The sequence below is a fragment of the Vanessa cardui genome, chromosome 3 (genome assembly GCF_905220365.1).
Source record: "Vanessa cardui chromosome 3, ilVanCard2.1, whole genome shotgun sequence".
Taxonomy (NCBI): Eukaryota; Metazoa; Arthropoda; class Insecta; order Lepidoptera; family Nymphalidae; genus Vanessa; species Vanessa cardui.
The window spans coordinates 7,526,832-7,545,366 of NC_061125.1; the positions used below are offsets into that span (position 1 = coordinate 7,526,832).

The following is an 18,535-nucleotide window of genomic DNA, read 5'->3' on the forward strand; positions in this document are numbered from 1 at the left end:
TAAATAGTTTCTGCCCGCAGTTTTGCCAACGCCTGGGAGACCTCTCCACCGCAGGAAATCAAGGGGTTATCTTGGCATTTTACTGGTTTTAATTACCCTTTATCTTTTTCCGTTCCACTGCCAACGAATGCCTAAATTTCATATTTGTAATATTAATTACGGATATTAGATTTATAATATAATCATTTATTTTCTTTATTCATCATTGTATTTAATCCCGTTATAAGATTTAATTTAATTAATTACAACTAATGATGAAATAAAACAATGGGTGAGTAATTATTTAACAAAATAAGAACATTTTTACATCAATATTAATTTTACAAAACATACAATTCCCTTGCAATTAATTAAGCAAGTTTAAAAATAATTATACCTTTTTAAATTTATAAACAAAAGTTCAATTTTCATGTTTCCAAAGAACTCGCATTGACTAACTTCTGGTACGGGAAAAACTGGGAAATAAATGATTTTACATATTTGCGATAAGGTGCTTTTATATATTGTAAACTTTGGACATATAAATGGAGTATTTTAAATATCCTTGAAAAGTTAAAATAGCTTGTACATACAATCTTATAATATGTAATACTAGCTACTTAAGTAATTATAACGATATTTTGTTCTTTGTGCTTCGATCATGTGAAATCTACGCGACGCGAAATCGTCCCTAGAAGAAAGTATGTCATAAATAAAAGATGGTTTTGGATATGCTATTTTTTATTTGTTTCAAAGCCAGTATATAATGGGTGTCTGCTAACATCCTAGTATAACAATGTCTTTGGGCATAAGCTGAAATAAGAGAGATAATATCGAGACTTGAAATTATTATTTATTGAGTTTTTAAATTAAAAAAATATAGAAATACAAACACGCAAATATTGAGCATTAATTCTGTGTTTTAAATGAAACTTTGACTTATCTATCAAGTCATATGCTATACTCTATGGTTAGTTGGATATTCTTCAAACTTCAGACACAAGATTCAGTTTCCTATTTACCTGTAAGTGATAAAGTTTTGTAATTTCACTTATAATGTCAGAATTATTTACCTGGCCAATAATTAAAATCCCTTTTTACCATTTAGCAATCTTAAACTTGCATAAAAAAATATATTTTGTAAATTTTTGCCTACCTAGGTTTATTTAATTACTTTTTTACATGTAGTAATTTTTAAAGTTTATATATTTAACATGTACATGTACTGTATGAGTTTTATACTAATACTGTTACTTACTGCTAATAAAATTACTTTTAAAAACTATTTAATATGCACAATAATTTGTCTTATTGCTGAGTAACGATCCCAATTATATAACATATAAGTGAATTTATTTTTTCCATGCCTTTAGAACTTGTCAGTAAAGAATATATGTAACGGTACACTAAGTTCATTTAAAAGAATTCGCGTGTTTTAACGCAAATTCACTAAAAGTCTACCAATTATCATATTTCTTTTGTTTCAATATTCAAAATGATTATAAAATTGAAAAGTGGACTGACCTCACATAACAGCTGTTCGGTCAGCGACCCGAGTAATTATAATACAATTAAACCTTTTCCAGTTTCCCGCGCTCGGTCCAGTTATAAGATTTGTCAAAATCACACGTGCCGTTACGCAAGATAAACTCGAGCCTCGGAACTTAATTCTGCATGGATAATTAAACAAAAGCGACAAGCTATGAAAACGTGCCTGGGATGTGTTGTAGTGCGAATATCAATTACTCGTAACCAATTAAACTTAGATCGGTATTAATACACCAATCTATTATATACAACAACAAAAACAGCCTGTAAATTTCCCACGGCGGTGCTAAGGCCTCCTCTATCTTTGAGGCTTAGAACATATTCCATCACGCTGTTCCAATACGGGTTGGTGGAAAACACATGTGGCAGAATTTATATTAAATTTGTTTTCGATGTTTTCCTTCACCGCCAAGAACGAGATGAATTATAAACACAATTTAAGCACATGAATATTCTGTGATGCTTGACTGGGTTTGAACCCGCAATCATTGGTTGAGATGCACGCGTTCTAACCGCTCGGCCATCTCGCCTCTTAATAATATCATTTACATGTAACCAATTAAACTTATATCGGTATTAATACACCAATCTATTATATACAATTATTACTTTTCATTATTTGTGAGCATGCTTAAACAATAGCGGTGTTCCTGCAGTTCTAATTCAGTGTAGGATTATCTGCCGGTCTGTTTTCAAACTAACCTTACTATTATATCCATCATATATATCCCCAACTATTTCCACGTACGAAAGATGATTTACTGTAAGGTTTATAATAATATATGGACCGCATGGCCTAAAGAAAATGTATAAAAAAAATGACAGAAATTTTACTGAAAAATTGATTTATAAAGTTTTAAAAGAGTTTTATCTAGTGCGTATTCAAAAAATATTGGTAGGTACTTTTGTTTTCTAGTAGTTTCCTAAAAAAATACTTTACATAATTACACACAAAATTATCTTGTGTCATTTAAGTAGTTTTTATTAAATGAGTAAGTGCTACATAAAAAGTTGTTGGAAATAATTAAAGCTGTGAATTACTTTTTTTTCTTGCTGGCAATAATAGAACAATGCCACGCCGCATCTCATTCGAGGTGTGCAACATTGTATCGTATCGTTAATCACTATATTCATTCGCTTATCCTATTTATACGGAGAAACAGTGTGTAAACTACAATAATTAAAATGTGGCCGTCACGGGACGCCCAGCATGAAACATCGAAATTAATGTTCACTGAAATAATTTGTAAATAAAGAAAATTAATAAATAAAAAATAAGAGTTCCGTTACTGAAATCAATTCATACTTATATTATAAATGTGAAACTAACTCTGTCTGTCTGCCTGTCGCTCTTTCACGACCAAACCAATGAACTGAATTTGATTAAATTTAGTGTGAAGCAAACTCCAAGGCTTACATACATTTATACATACACAGGCTACTTTTTTGCCTTATATATGATAGCTAAACGTTAAAACAACACAACACAACAGCAACAACTAATAAAGATATAACCTAAAATCATCATTTGTTATTATTACACTAATATATAGTAGCAATATTAATGTTATATACGTGTGTTTATGCACAAACAAAATACTGGCGGCAAAGACTGGGGCACAATGGCATACGAGAACATCATGCCGGTTTTCCTCACGGCATACGAAACGGTTTTATCCCCACAGCACACTAATAGATGTTACACATCGAATTACAAAGCATTCTCGTTATAGAAAACGAATTAGTATGTCCGTTTTTAAAACAGTACTAACTATATATCTATAAAAATAGTTTAGTAATTTTATATAAGTTTACGAACATTATTCTAATTGTCTATACTAGTGCTGTGTATAATATATCAATTGCAGAACAGACCTCAGTTCTAAAGTGACTATGATTGAACCGTTATGAGAAAATAGGAGTAATCTGCACACCGCAAATCGACCTTGTTATCTTTAAGTAGCGTCACGTATTGTCTTACGGAAGCCTAAGTTTTTACCATAAGCTATTTGTCTAAGTTATTTATATTAAACTAGTGCTTGTCTACAAGTACGCTTGAGTATTTTGTTGTATTATTTACAATGAATTAATATGTATTGATTATTTTTCGTAAAGAAATTAGAATATCACAACTCATGGATTGAGATTTTATCATGTGTTTGTTTAATTAAGATTCGTCTAACAATTTTCCAATTATGTATTAAATAAAATAAAGCAGAAAGTGTGTTTCTAAAATACTAAAAACAATAAGTATTATGTATGTAAATGAAGAAAGCGATATGATTTAATTATCCTCTGACATTGATGTGTAAGAAAACCTACTCTCTCCATAGAATTGTACGATATTTTCGTATTCTTGTTAATTCATTAAAGAATATTGAAACCAGAGCGTGAAGAAGAATTAATATAACGCGAATAAATTCCACAGATTATATTATTAATTATAAAATTAGCAGTTTTTAATGACGAAATAACGGTATTTGGGAATCCTATTTTTTTAAAGATTACATATATTTAATATAATGTGAATATTTGAATTCGTAATTTACATTGATAAATTAATGAATTTCTTAATGTATAGTTTTATATATTATTTTTTATATGGGATTTTTAACTATTATAACTCAATTTTAGACAGTTATATCTAAATTAAAAAATCAAACATGCTTGATAACAAATAATAACTATTATTAAAACCTAGGAAATAGGTAAGATTTTTAGTCATAATGTACATATATGTTTTATATCATGTGAACAGATAGACATGACATACTTTTATCATGTTTCTGTTAGTAGTTATTCGCTTATACATAAGAATTACTTCATTGAGGACTTACGGTATACTCGTGAAATTAAAAACATCTAATGTACAAATCATGACCGTGTGGAATGGCGGCAAGAATGCCAGCAGCATTTTCCTGTTAAATTGCAATTCTAAATCTCTCGGCGAAAACGAATCATTTCCTGTCACCAGCGAAGGCACTAACATAGGAGATCTGTCTATACATACGAGTTTACAATGTTTTTTCCTTGTACGTCAATCACGTGAAAAAAGGTATCCCTAGGGACGGTTTCGTCATGTTGTATAGAATTACCCGCCCGCTTCGCTGGGTATTAAATGGGCCTTGAATCTCATAAAAGGGTTGAGAAACGGATTTCTGAAACATTATAGCCTCTAAACCATTCATTTTACGTTCAGTAATTTTTACATGATCGGCGAACAAATAAACGAAATAATTATTTTAAATGTTACTCATTATATAACTATTGAAACCAAATACATACGTTTTTATATTCGGTAAATATTTAATTCTAATATTCTGATATTTAAATATTCGGGATGAAAATAGTTAGGCATAATATTAAATGGAGTCAGTTTTTTTTATAAATTATTATATTTAATTTCTAACGAGTTATGTGTGTCTCGAATGATCTTAATTGATAATTTATTCTAAATAGATTAAAATTTGTATTTAAAGTCACGTTAGTTTTATCTTTTAAAACTAATCGACTTGAAATGTGGGTTATAAGAAACGGTTTCTTTTGATGTATGTTGGTTTTAAAAACGACTTCAAATATTACGAATGAATATTAGTTAGATGATAGTATAGGCCGTAAATCTACTAAATGGAAAGATACCCCCTTATAGTTATAGCATCATATACTTACTAAGTTTGCAAGAAACGATATAACATATTTATTAATTTGTCTCTATTAATAATTAATTAGGTATGTTATTGTTATTATACCTAAGATAATAACGAAAGGCAAATAAATCAAAAATGAAACGAATACAAAATCAAATTTATTTTTTGGTTTTGATGTATTTTCATTTGAAGTGGTAATATTGATTTAGTAAAAAAATACGCGTTGTTTCGTAGTACTTTAGACTTGTAACACATACTAGAAAACTATCAGTGATACTTATAATCGATCACTAGTGGTGCAAAATTATTTAATTAGTTTTTTTTTTTAATTTATTTATTGAATCTGAACACAATGGTTTGAATTTAGAATACAAGATCTTTTTTTTATTTCATAGAGTGAATGAGCGGAGTATGTTTTTAATGTATCTCTTGCTGGTTGCAGGGCGTGTTGCAGACAGTGCAAGTGCGGTGATGCGCCGCGAGCGCGCGCGTTCGACACATGCATGCCGCCCGCGCACCCGGTACGTTCACATTTTTAATTTTTATTTTATTATTATTTATAAGTTTTTATTAATTATTTAAATTTAGTTATTATTTTTTTTTAATTTAGTGCAGGTCTACTATAGTAATAATGGTTTTTTAGTCAACATGTATCAAATTCGTATAATCGATATATTTCGATGTATAATCCAAGAAATTCAATGTTAATATTGACATAAGATACTTTTGGAATACTATTACTTGTATTAATACTATTACTATTATTTTTGAACGTAATGCTTAGAACTTAGCTCCCAAAGTTGACAGCACCGTTTTCTATGGACGGTTGTAACCACTTACCATCAGGTAGCCCAAATGCTCGCCCGCTAATATATGCATAAAAAATCATCAGTCAGATCTTGAAATACATGACAGTTGTTAATGTCATAGGTTTAACTTTGTTATTCATTTAGTTGAGTTAAACAAACAATAAAATATATTTTATCCTCATTCGATAATTATTTATTATCAATGTACTATGAAATTACTTTTATTGCTGTATCTTCGGTGAGCTCGCATATCTTTTAGGTAAAAAGTTTCTCTCTAATACCGTCAAGGCACCTCCATATACTTCATTGCGATATTCATATAGATATATTTTTTGATTTTCTTGATTTATAAATTAGTGCAATAATCATCAATTCCGATCTTTCTAATCTGCTTCCCACTCATATTTTTATTTAGTTTGACCTTCTTTTTATAAACTAACCAATAGCTTTGTATTATTTCTTGGTATATCATTATATCCTAGATATGTAATAAATTATGTTAACGGTCAATATATTATCTTTTTTTTTTCTTATAAATGATTTATAGCGGACACAATAAATAGATCGCTGTTCGCGATACCCAAATAAATGAATTTATGGCGCAAATAAATTGGAACGTATATAACGTATTGAACTATCATTGTAATACTAAACTTATTTAGTTTTGAGGACAATTATTATCTTTTTTTAATGAAAAATATAATGACAAGTAAATAATGTTTTTTTTATTTACCACACAATTTCACGAAAATAGCTATGTAGGTACGTTTAAGTATCAGTACGCACTTACTGCCTTTTCATAACACGTAAACGATCTAAAGAAAATAAACAACTACATATATTATAAAGTGTTTAGTTTTGAAATGTAACATGTAATGTATATTGTATATGCAAAAGTGTTTTGGTTTGTCCTTCTATCAGCAGCACAGCTTGAAATCGACAATTTATTCAATTAAATTTTTTTATGGGTTATTGAGTGGCATACTTTTTAAATACAAGAACATTCAATAAAACTATAACAGCGTCGTGACTGCATAAAATACTTTTTCAAAAGGTCAACCATTTGATAAAATTATTCTCTTCATTGTAACAAAGCATTATAATAAACCGCAGCTTGCGAATTAGTTTCAATCGATATGTTGGGTAGCTTTATAATTCGCGATAGACTTGTGTTCATTTTAATGTACCGTCATCATAATACATTTAATCTATCAGTATATATAAAAATTTAAGCATGATTGGATTCATTGAATTTATTTTTGACTTTCCGACGGTGGTCCGGAACGAGGAGCGAGGAAAACATTTGTACCAACCTACAATTGGAGTAACTTGTTGGACAAAGCTCTACGGTTTCTCTTAAATGAAGAGGAGATAGGAGGATAGGAGGATAAATTGTGGAATATTACAAAGCACTAACTTAACTATTGATTTGAAATGTCAATTCTATTAGTAACTAAAGTACCTGATTCAGATTTTTTTAACGAAGACAACACTTTATGTGTGTAAGATTAAAGTCACTGATCTTAAATATAACAGGAAATTATATAAATAGATCCTTATTTCACAAAAAATATTTTGAAATAATAATTAAGTCTAATTTATGTGAGATACTAAATTATCTTAAGTTTTGTTGAGAACAATTAAATATACAACTGTTTAAAACATATTTCAATGCGAAAACGGACTAAAAAAACATTATCTCATTAAACTTTAGTAAAATGTCTATTATGAGCGTCGTATAATACCGAAATAATATAAAATATTTTAATTAAATTATTCTGAACATGACATGAAACAGTTACTTTTCAAGTGACGTCGTGTAATTTTGTTTTAAGTTTATTAAATGACTTTGTTAAAGACATTTTTTATACTACAAATGATTATTTTACTGATATTGTGTGTTTGCTGTGCTTGTAATTTTAACGGCTCGAGGAATTGAAGTAAATTTTAGTATTGAAGTTTTTGTGCTTTTTGATTTTAATAAAAATGTATGGTATAAATAAGGCAACATTGCCTTCCCGTTCAAACACAGCATTTTTTTAATTCATGCATTTATTTGCCTTAAGTAATCTTTATGTGTATTCAAGAGATAAACAAGATTATATGAAATTTTAGGCATTCAAAAACCCTATTTTAAGTATATAGCATTTTGTTTAGTGTATAGATAGTAATACAGAGAATATACAAAGAATAATATTATTTTAATTTCTTTTAAATTTTTTGTCTTTTGTTAACTGACTAATAACCTCTTATTAACCTGAAAGATAAAGATTAAGATAAATTTAATAATGATTCTTCTTTATACTAACTTTAAATAAATTCGAAGGAATAGATAAATTTTATTTAAATGATATTTCAAAAATCAATAACTAAAGATATATGTTTTGATTTCCTTCTACTCCATTCTCTTGTACCGCATTTCAATCCTCTTTTTCGTTTTTCCTCCTAACATATTACAATTATTAACTATTCACCACGTATGTGATGGTACATAATATATAACAGAGGTTTTAATAATCATGTTCTAAAACAAATTAAAACATATAATAAAATTTCAATATAAAACATCAAAATGAAAAAAGCACTTTCGAATAGACGTTGCGGGAAAAAAGCAATAAGTCTGAATATACAAAGCCCCAAGCAATACCTAGTTTATAAGTTTTCAAAGCTGCAATAAAAGCGTTAAACCGACTCATTACAATCGCGATTCAAGAGCACAACAAACAGAGGCAATTTATCATTCGCAACGATTAAACCTTGTTTTTGTATTCGTGCTTCCAGGTCGGAGATTTCAAATATTTGCATCTTCGTATAAATGTTTTTTTTAGTGAAAGTACCTTTTTTATTTAGCGCGGTTATACGATTATTTTCTTTGTTCGTTCAATCTTTAAATATTCTTTTACAAATGTGGGACGTTGTTTTTTTTTTTACTTATTTTCTTAGCGTCTGTAGATTTCTTCTCACAAAAGTGATGGCTTGTGTGTGTGATAAATATTATAAATAAAATATTTATTAATGTTAACCCTTCGGGTGCCTGGTGGGTAAAACTTACATGGCGTGCCTGGTGGGTCTGTGGGACCCGGTAACAAAATGCTTGTTTTTTACTTATTTTATTAGTCAGAACGCCAAATAATGTGTTTATATTTATTTTAGAGCTGTTTAGCTATATGAATGAAAAATAAAATTAAGCTAAAGTTCTTCTACAAAGTTATATTAAAAAAATTAAAAAGTCTCTAATTTTACGTAATAAAAATAAACACTTATGTTTAAATCGACAATATTATTTTTTTTAATTGAGGTCAACTATCAAACTTTACATTAATTTAAGGCACTAATTAATCAACTTACAAACTTTTATATTTTGATATAAAAGTAACAAAGGTATTGCTTGTAACTATTCTGTATTTATGTGACAATTTTGACAATCAAAAATTTCGTGTTCCAAGCAAATATGACTTGTGCAAGACACTTAGATCTATTTAGACTTGTGATCTTTTTGGTTAGGACATACATAACAACGCTTTTTCGTACCAGCATTATTTTTTTTGGGTGGTGGCTCTGAGGGTTCCCCTAAATGAGAGCTGATTCTCTTACGTAAAGTAAGATAAGATTTTGCATCTTACAACTATTACGTCGTTCAGTCTGATGTAGAGCAGTATGCCCATTTTTTTATAAAGTTCCTTCTAGTATCCGAATTGTTTAACATATGAATAACTTTTGCGTTTATGCCAGTAGTGTTGAGAATCCAGAAATAATAATCAAGGACTTTATATATTGATCTGTGACCAAAATTACTTAATGGCTGAGACAAATAAATCAATTTTGATGGTTGTATATATGATATCCCTGTTATTTGGTTCGTTATAGACTTTTACTTCTTCCTTGTCAACATCAGAATTATGTATCTGACTCATCTTCACTTTCATCAAAAACTACATCCTGATCTTCATTTTCTTCAAAATTTCTCTCTAAAGCTTGGCGAATTTCATCATTTATTAATCGCCCAGTCATTATAACTGCATCACTATTTTTTCCATAAATAATTTACCACCCAATATAAATTAAAGAGACAAAACAAAAATAATAGCTTAAAGATTAAAAGTTACGCCGCGTGCCTGGTCGGGTCCCTGAGACCCGAGCGCACACAAAATGCGTGTTGTTCGGATGGGTGTACGTTGTGGACAGCGGGAGAGTAGTCAAAATAGCCGTTAGTTTGTATCGCGAAGCTACTCGGGAGTGCAGCGGGTTTGCTACAAAAATTTAAAAGTTATCGTTGATTTTTTGAAGTGACGGGTCTGTCAGACCCACCAGGCACCCGAAGGGTTAAACAAAACTGCGAGTTATTTATAAATCACCGCTACTTCCGAGAAGAATTTGAGCTAAATTGTTCACGTGGTTGCTCTACGGAATAGCGGGTGTAAATTCCTTAGAATCTTCTCTGAGACAAGATTTCCTCGGGATGTTTTCCTTGTTCTAACAGAATGCAAACAGATAATTCCACAGCTATAAATTATCTCAAATGAAGACAACGTCCTTCGTTTTTATATTTGAAGGAATTCGACCAAGCAGACATTAAAATTATTTACAAATGACTCACATAAACAATGTACATGCATCGACCTTTTTTGGGAGCAATACAACAAAAACTGGTATTAATCTAAAACAATGTTTACAATTATTATTATTTTCGCGATTTAAATCAATTGAATGTTCAAAAAATAAAAAGCATTTTTTTATTTATAACTATCTATCGACCGCTATTCATCGCTTTGCTTTATTTTGTCCACGTCTATTGTAGTAGGTAACATTGTCTACATACTACATCAGAAATCTTCAAGCACAATCCAATATTATAATTGAATCAATCTATTATTGTATTTTAGTTATACAGTTAATTTTTCAACAGCCGAACTAACAGAAACAATTATTTAAAAACTAATGTTTATTTTTTATTTATAATAAAAAAAATGTCCTGTGAATAATATACTAATTTTAATTCTTTATAAAAAATCATAAAGTACTAACGACTAATTATCGTCTGTGCTAATAAATTTTGAAATCATTTATCTCTATTAGAGGTATAAACTTCTGTAATAACGGTTTGTTTGCGATTTATAGCGTTCGACTAGTTCTCTGCTAATTACTAAGTCTAGTGGTTATTACCGGAAATATGGTGACTTGGTTACCACCAAGTGATATTTTAAAGGTTCTCTCGTTGCATTGGACTTCATATTTAATATATTAGGTTTAGAATCACTATAAAATGATAAGTTTTCTAATTTGATTTAAAGTTTCCTTGCGGTGAGATTATGTCGATATAATTTTTATAATGACTATATATGTTAATTATATCGTTGATTTATATCTAATCGTATCGTAGCGTGATGTTGTAGTATATAATTCTTAATAAATGGTCTATATAGTATAAATATCTATGAGATTTATTTTTATATAGGTATTTTAATTTAAACATGAAATGATAACTTTGTACGTTTATACATTGTTTATTTTTGATTGAGATATATAATCTCTTTCGAATAATGAAATTAAATAAATAAATATGAGAGACAACATCACATACATTGCTCTGATCCCAATGTAAGTAGCTGAAGCACTTGTGTTATGGAAATCAGAAGTAACGACGGTACCACAAACACCCAGACCCAAGACAACATAGAAAACTAATGGTAATCTACATCGACTCGGCCGGGAATCGAACCCGGGACCTCAGAGTGGCGTACCCATGAAAACCGGTGTACACACCACTCGACCATGGAGGTCGTCAAATTTTATCGATATAGTACTGGAAAAAGGATTAAGTTGTGTAATGATATGACATAATATTGGCATTGAAATGCAAAATATAAATTCAATATGTTTGAAATATTTTAGAGATTTTTCTCAAAAACAACAACAACAACAGCCTGTAAATTCCCACAGCTGGGCTAAAGGCATCCTCTCCCTTTGAGGAGAAGGTTTGAAACATATTCCACCACGCTGTTCCAATGCGGGTTGGTGGAATACACATGTGGCAGAATTTATATGAAATTTGTCACATGCAGGTTTCCTTACGATGTTTTCCTTCACCGCTGAGCACGAGATGAATTATAATAAAGACAAATTAAGCACATGAATCAGCGGTGCTTGCCTGGGTTTGAACCCGCAATCATCGGTTAAGATGCACGCGTTCTAACCACTGGGCTATCTCGACTCGATTATTCTCGTAATAATGTAATAAAACGATTATGAGAATGGCGACGAAAATAATCACATTTTTAGTTGCTTAAAATGTTGGAACGATAATATGCACATCCACTTATTCCAAAATCGGTACTAATATTATAAATGCGAAAGCGAGTCCGCCTGTCCCCGTTTTTCCTCTTTTCTCCTCGCTTTTTTTTTTAAATTCACAGCCAAACTTTTAAATAGAATTAAGTGGTGGTAGGGCTTTGTGCAAGCCCGTCTGGGTAGGTACCACCCACTCATCAGTTATTCTACCGCCAAACAACAGTACTCAGTATTGTTGTGTTCCGGTTTGAAGGGTGAGTGAGCCAGTGTAACTACAGGCACAAGGGACATAACATCTTAGTTCCCAAGGTTGGTGGCACATTGACGATGTAAGGAATAGTTAATAATTCTTACAGCGTTAATGTCTATGGGCGATGGTGACCACTTACCATCAGGTGGCCCATATGCTCGTCCGCCAACCTATACCATCAAAAAAAAAAAAAAAAAAAAAGTGGAATTTGGTTTTAATCCAAGATAAGTTGATTAAGGAAGCTTGAACCCCAATGAACTTATTTATACCCTAAATCTAAGACAGCCACTCCCTACGTAGCTAGAGGGGCAACATTAAATAGGAATATAAGTAATTTCTCAATTCCTTTATAAAAATTGTATTAAAAAATAACAAAAGGAACGAGAGGTCAGTAATTAGTGAGAGTGGGGTCGTTATCTAATTTTATATTTTAATTTGTTTTACACATTAGTTAATTGTGAAAGTATAACCTGTTTCATACGAATGACATTTTTATCACCAAGTTAATCCTACAAACAAGTACAGTTTACCAGATTGATTGACGTTTATGGTTACTGTTTCGCTCCTTGGTGTCGTAGCGTGAAGTAATATAACTTATACCATTTATTAATAAACAGGCCAACTCACATTGAATGTTTTTTTATATTAAGAAATATTGTGTAGTAATTAATATGTAATTAAACTTACTAACCAAAGCTAAGATAATTTATTATGTATCCAAACGGACTGGGCAATTTACTACCACTAGTAGGTCACTATAATATAAATATTTATAAATAAATATTTCTCCTACAAAAACAGCATACCTTTAACGTAAAACTATTGCCAGTGCTAAGTTGATTTTTCAAATAATAAAAAGAGTCCAGTCTCAAGGGAGGATATATAATAGTTTATAAAGCTTTGGCCAAGCAAGGAACGGCATTAAAAATTATTTTTTGACAAAAAAAAAAAAAATTATCGGACGAACTTTCAATTTGAATCCAGGACCTCGGAATCTATATCTAGATTGTCATACATTAATTCGTTACTTCACGCGTCTTTGAATTTCCCCTAGAATATAGCTCCTGTTCCAAGCCATTGACTTCGCGATGGGTCATTGAATACGAAATCATTTTTTCCTTTTAGGCTACACGGGCGTAAATCAGTAAGCAGAGATAGGATAGAATGTATACATAGACTTAATAAAGTTGTAACTGTATAATTTTATATTTATATAAAGGAGCTGAGATTCCCTGGGGCTTAAAACAAGTGAATTTTAACGGAAAACGAGTTTTGATCTTAATTGTAGTTGAGGCAGCCTGATCAATGCGTTGTAAATATTGTCCGAATTTCTATGCAATGGGATAAGAACAAATGTGTCATAAACGATTAGTTCATGACAATAAGATTCACACAATTAATATGAAGAAAAATATCAGCAAAGATTCAAACATGAACTTACTTCGTCTAAAGATATTTATTGTATTTTTTTTATATTAAAAAGAAAAGAGGAAAAATTTACTTAAATACGAAGTTAAAAAGAAAGTTTGTTTGAAAGCATCTTAAAAAGATTTTCATTGGACGCCGATCCATTAAAGCTGGCGTTGTCTAGACATAATACAGTCTATTAGTTTTGCGATGGAGGTTTTTATCTATTTTTATAAGGTAGGGCTCGCTGCCAACTTCACGGTAGGTTGAACTTTGAAATAAAACACATATATAATTACTTTTATAACGTTATAAAAAGATAGAAAGAGAAAAGTTTAATGTAAAATATTTTCTTAAAATATTCATCATCTTAATATGTAGTATGCTTGGAATATACTATTTTAATATACAATATTACGAATTGATGAATTTGTTTATGTGAAAATAGCCTACTTAAAGTGGAAATAGATACATATCTTTCCGTAAATGACGTCAGCTAGATTGTCATATATGTATGAGTTCAAACTTATTGTCTCACAATCCGTAAAAAACAAAATTATAAATTTTGTATAGTTAGTCATACTAAATAATTATTCAATTTAAATTTAAAAAGTTGTCACCCTATAAATTTGTGGTATGAAAGTATGGAGGTTCACATTAGTATTACTGGTAAGATACTTTGTAAGCTCGAAAATAAATAGGCTAAAATTAATTCATCGTTGAAAATATATGCGACGCTAGCTAATAGTAATATTCGCACCTACTTCATAGCATCGCTAAGATCTTGGACTGGTTCCATTTGCTATTACACTTATTTATACTAATTGTATGATCTGACAAATCTGATTATGCAAAAATAATCTTAAATCCCTCGCAACAAAGGTGATTTTAGTAAGTTTAAAATTAGCTTCTAAGCCGGATGCTACAACGTCGAAATGATTCAACGTAAGCAGAGATATTACTAATAAGAGAATGTAATGAACGGAGAGATAACTAAAGAAGATAAACAAAATTCTATTAAAAGATGGTTTAAGGCGTAATTACGTGGGTAAGGTAATGAAATCCACGATAAGTTGATTAAAATAAAGTCGTTCCCACACGATGTCAATCTCGAGTCTACACGAATATGAGTACTATTTTTAAACGCATGTAAATGCAGATTATTTTTAATTGATTTTTACTTTTACTCTTATTGAACAGTTGTATTTTTAACATTAATTAGAGTTTATCTGATATATCGATGAATATGAATTAAAATTGATCGTTAAGCTGTTCCGCTCTTGATATTCTTTGAAATTATCAAAATAATTGAATATTTTTTATAGATTTGCCAATTTTTTTTTAGAAAAAAATACTTTAATTGATCAACCATTGCTTAACCTCGTTTTGTTGTCTATACAACTTTCCTAGCTAAAATTAGTTAAATAATGTTAATATGTTTGTCATTGTTTAAGATTATCTATTTATAATACACGTATACATATTACATTATACATAGTTCAAAATGACACAATAATTGTGATTATAAACGATAAAATGTAACAGATATTTCAATAAGCATATCAATCGAATGAAATACAAAAGCGCCATCTCTGTTAGCTGGGAGCGTTTGTACACGCAATTCTCTAATGAGAGTAAAATTGATGCTACAAATGACAAAACTACACACGACAACCGATTGTCATGCACGTCTCACTTTCACCGATGATTTGACATGGCTTTATCTCTTTTGTTTAATGTACTCTTGGGTAGGGTGGGCTCTTTTCTAATTAGTGACAATGGTTCGTTGTTTTATTCATAAATATTTAAACATTCATTTATTGTGCAATGTATTTTATTTGACTTTTCATCTATACGAGTATATATATCCATTCCATTCTCAAAAAATCAAAATCAAAATAAATTTTATTCAAGTAGGCTTTTACAAGCACTTTTGAATCGTCATTTTACAAGTAAGTGAAGCTACCACCGGTTCGCAAAGTAGATTCTGCCGAGAAGAACCGACAAGAAACTCAGTAGTTACTCTTTTAAACATTTAAAAAATACAAAGTCAGCTTAGTTAAATACAATTATTTAAATTAATATTAAAAGTAAAGTTTGGATTGCCGATTTCTCATCTTGCTATACCTAATATTATAACTTCAACTTGGTAGTGACAATATCATAAGACAACTTTAGTCCTTTTTTACGCAAATACTAATAATCCGATTGATGTGATATTTATCTTTTTTAATAGTTAATATTTTTAATATTGACATATGTAGTATGGACTAGTATGTATGAAAAAAATGTTGCGCAATTTTTGGATTGAAACTTAAATAGTTTTTATATTTTAAAATACGTCGTCGGAGAGAAAATTGGCTTGCCGAGCGAACGCTGTAAAAGCTGCAGAGACACGAAAACTATTTGTATAAGATTTCTAGATGTCTAGAATGTCTAATGAAATGTCTTCAACGTCATATATATTTATCTTCAACAGATAAGTAAGAGTACATTTCATAACTTGGAAAAATATAAACAATAACTTTACTTCAATTTACTTGTCGGACTACATTTCATTATCAAAAAAGTGATAAAATATAAATATATTTTGCAAATAAACGAAAACTATTTTTACATCATCATGACTTATTTCATTTGATATGTTATTCAAGAGATACAGATTTATAGATTTATATCATATTAAACGAGTATTTGTTTTATCCTACCATTTATATTTACGGACGTTATTCAATCGAATACAATAAAAAGGTGTTTTAAAGGTTTAATACGTGTATCTATTTTCATATGTCATTTCTGGTTTTGTTAAGGAATCTTTTGATAACATTATTTGATAATTGATATTTAAAAAGATAGGTTATAAATATTAAATATATTATTTATTTACGAAAAGTCAATATGAATGAAATGTAAAATAAATAATTAAAATATTTTTGAAAATATTTGTATCTTATAGGAAAGGCTTGTAAATAGTGATGATATTGTTTAATTTAACATTTGTCGACGAAAGTGAAATTTTCACGACTTGAAAACAAACGCTTTTCTATATGAAATGGAAATGACTTAAACACCTTTAAAAGAGAAAGGAAATTATGCCGATAAAATATTCACGGATTCTTAACTTTTACAATGCTTACAAATTCACTAACAATTGCTCTATCATGAAGTATTAACAACTAAATTCGATTATTTTTAAACATGTTTATGTATGTATTTACTCATGGCGAATACACGAGAGATAAGAGATAATTAATGTGTAAATTCGAAATATGAAATGACCATTAACATTGATAAATAGAATAAATTTATCAATATTCGGCCTGATATTGTATATGACTTAATTCATTAATACTCCATATTATGAAAGATTAATAATATAAAATTATAATATTTTTTCTGCGACTTAGTAAAGGTAAATTCAAAATTATTTTACGAAACCTGTCAAAACTTTTAATAAGCCCGTATGTATTTTTGGAAAGAACAAAGTTGGAAGTAAAAATTTTCTATCACGAAGAAGTATATTTCGTAGAATCCACACAAACCATTAGAGGCGAAAGCATACTGAATAAAACTTTTAACATTTTCTTTTCACTTATAAAATATAGCGATATAAAAACCTTTTCAAACTAGTTCATATAACTATCCGGTAAATAAATTCAAACTGACATTGTTGTTAAGATATATTGCCACATAAACGCGACTATTTTAGAAGCGTAGGTTGAAAACTAGGGTTTAGAGTTTCAAAACATGACGTATTCGGTAAAAGATCAAAATAACGTTCTTTTCAACTAAATTTATACATAATTATATGCTGTGATTGAAAGAAAAATAGCAAAAGATAGAATAGTTTGTAATGTTCCACTGCTAGGGAAATGCCAGCCTTTTTTAAGGTTTCGTACTCAAGAGTAAAACTAAAAAACAGATTAAACCAAACATTTAAGGAAGTTCCCATACAAAAGATATGATTTTTTTGGGCTTTTTTTAAAGATACTGATACGAAACTCTTCTTGTGTAGGTCCATATCGTACTTGACTGCTTTTCTTTAGGCTCGGAGTTACTCAACCCCACAGTTCTAGTTCGGCAGATTTTCACTCAACACGCTAATTTTCTTCGCCACCGAGCCTTATATGAATTACAAACGCAATTTAACTACTTTAAACTTCAGTTGTGCTAGCCTGAACTTATTTGAAGTTGGGCCTCTGAGTTATATCAGGTTATTTTAAATAGTGACAAATTATGTAAAAAAATTCTTTTTGTATTTGTTATCTCAGGCATATAGGTAATAATAGGTTTGTCTGATCGAGTTGAAATTTTTTACAGTTGTCGATGGCAATTGATTTAGTATAGTGATTATGCCAATTAGCAAAAACCATCATAAAATTCTAGAAAACTTACCTTGGCTTTAAAAAAATTATAATATATAATATTTTACCATTCAGTTCATTTCATCTGTTACTGGCTAAATTTTTACAGTTCAAATGCCAAAAATAAGAATGATACAAAATTATCTTTATTCGATATATATATATATATATATACAAACCCTTGTAGATAAACATTACTTGTTACAGATGTAATAAGTAATATCTTTTCGTACATAATGTGTA

General features: G+C 29.7%; 1 protein-coding gene across 1 annotated transcript in view; it reads left to right on the plus strand.

Moving 5' to 3' along the window:
• The window catches only part of LOC124543438 (serine proteinase stubble), a 124,892-nt gene that overhangs the window by 7,391 nt on the left and 98,966 nt on the right, over positions 1–18,535 (plus strand). The window contains exon 2 of the mRNA XM_047121668.1: positions 5,617–5,695. Coding sequence (XP_046977624.1) covers positions 5,674–5,695 — 22 coding nt within the window. The 5' untranslated portion in view covers positions 5,617–5,673. The remainder of the gene's footprint in view (positions 1–5,616; positions 5,696–18,535) is intronic.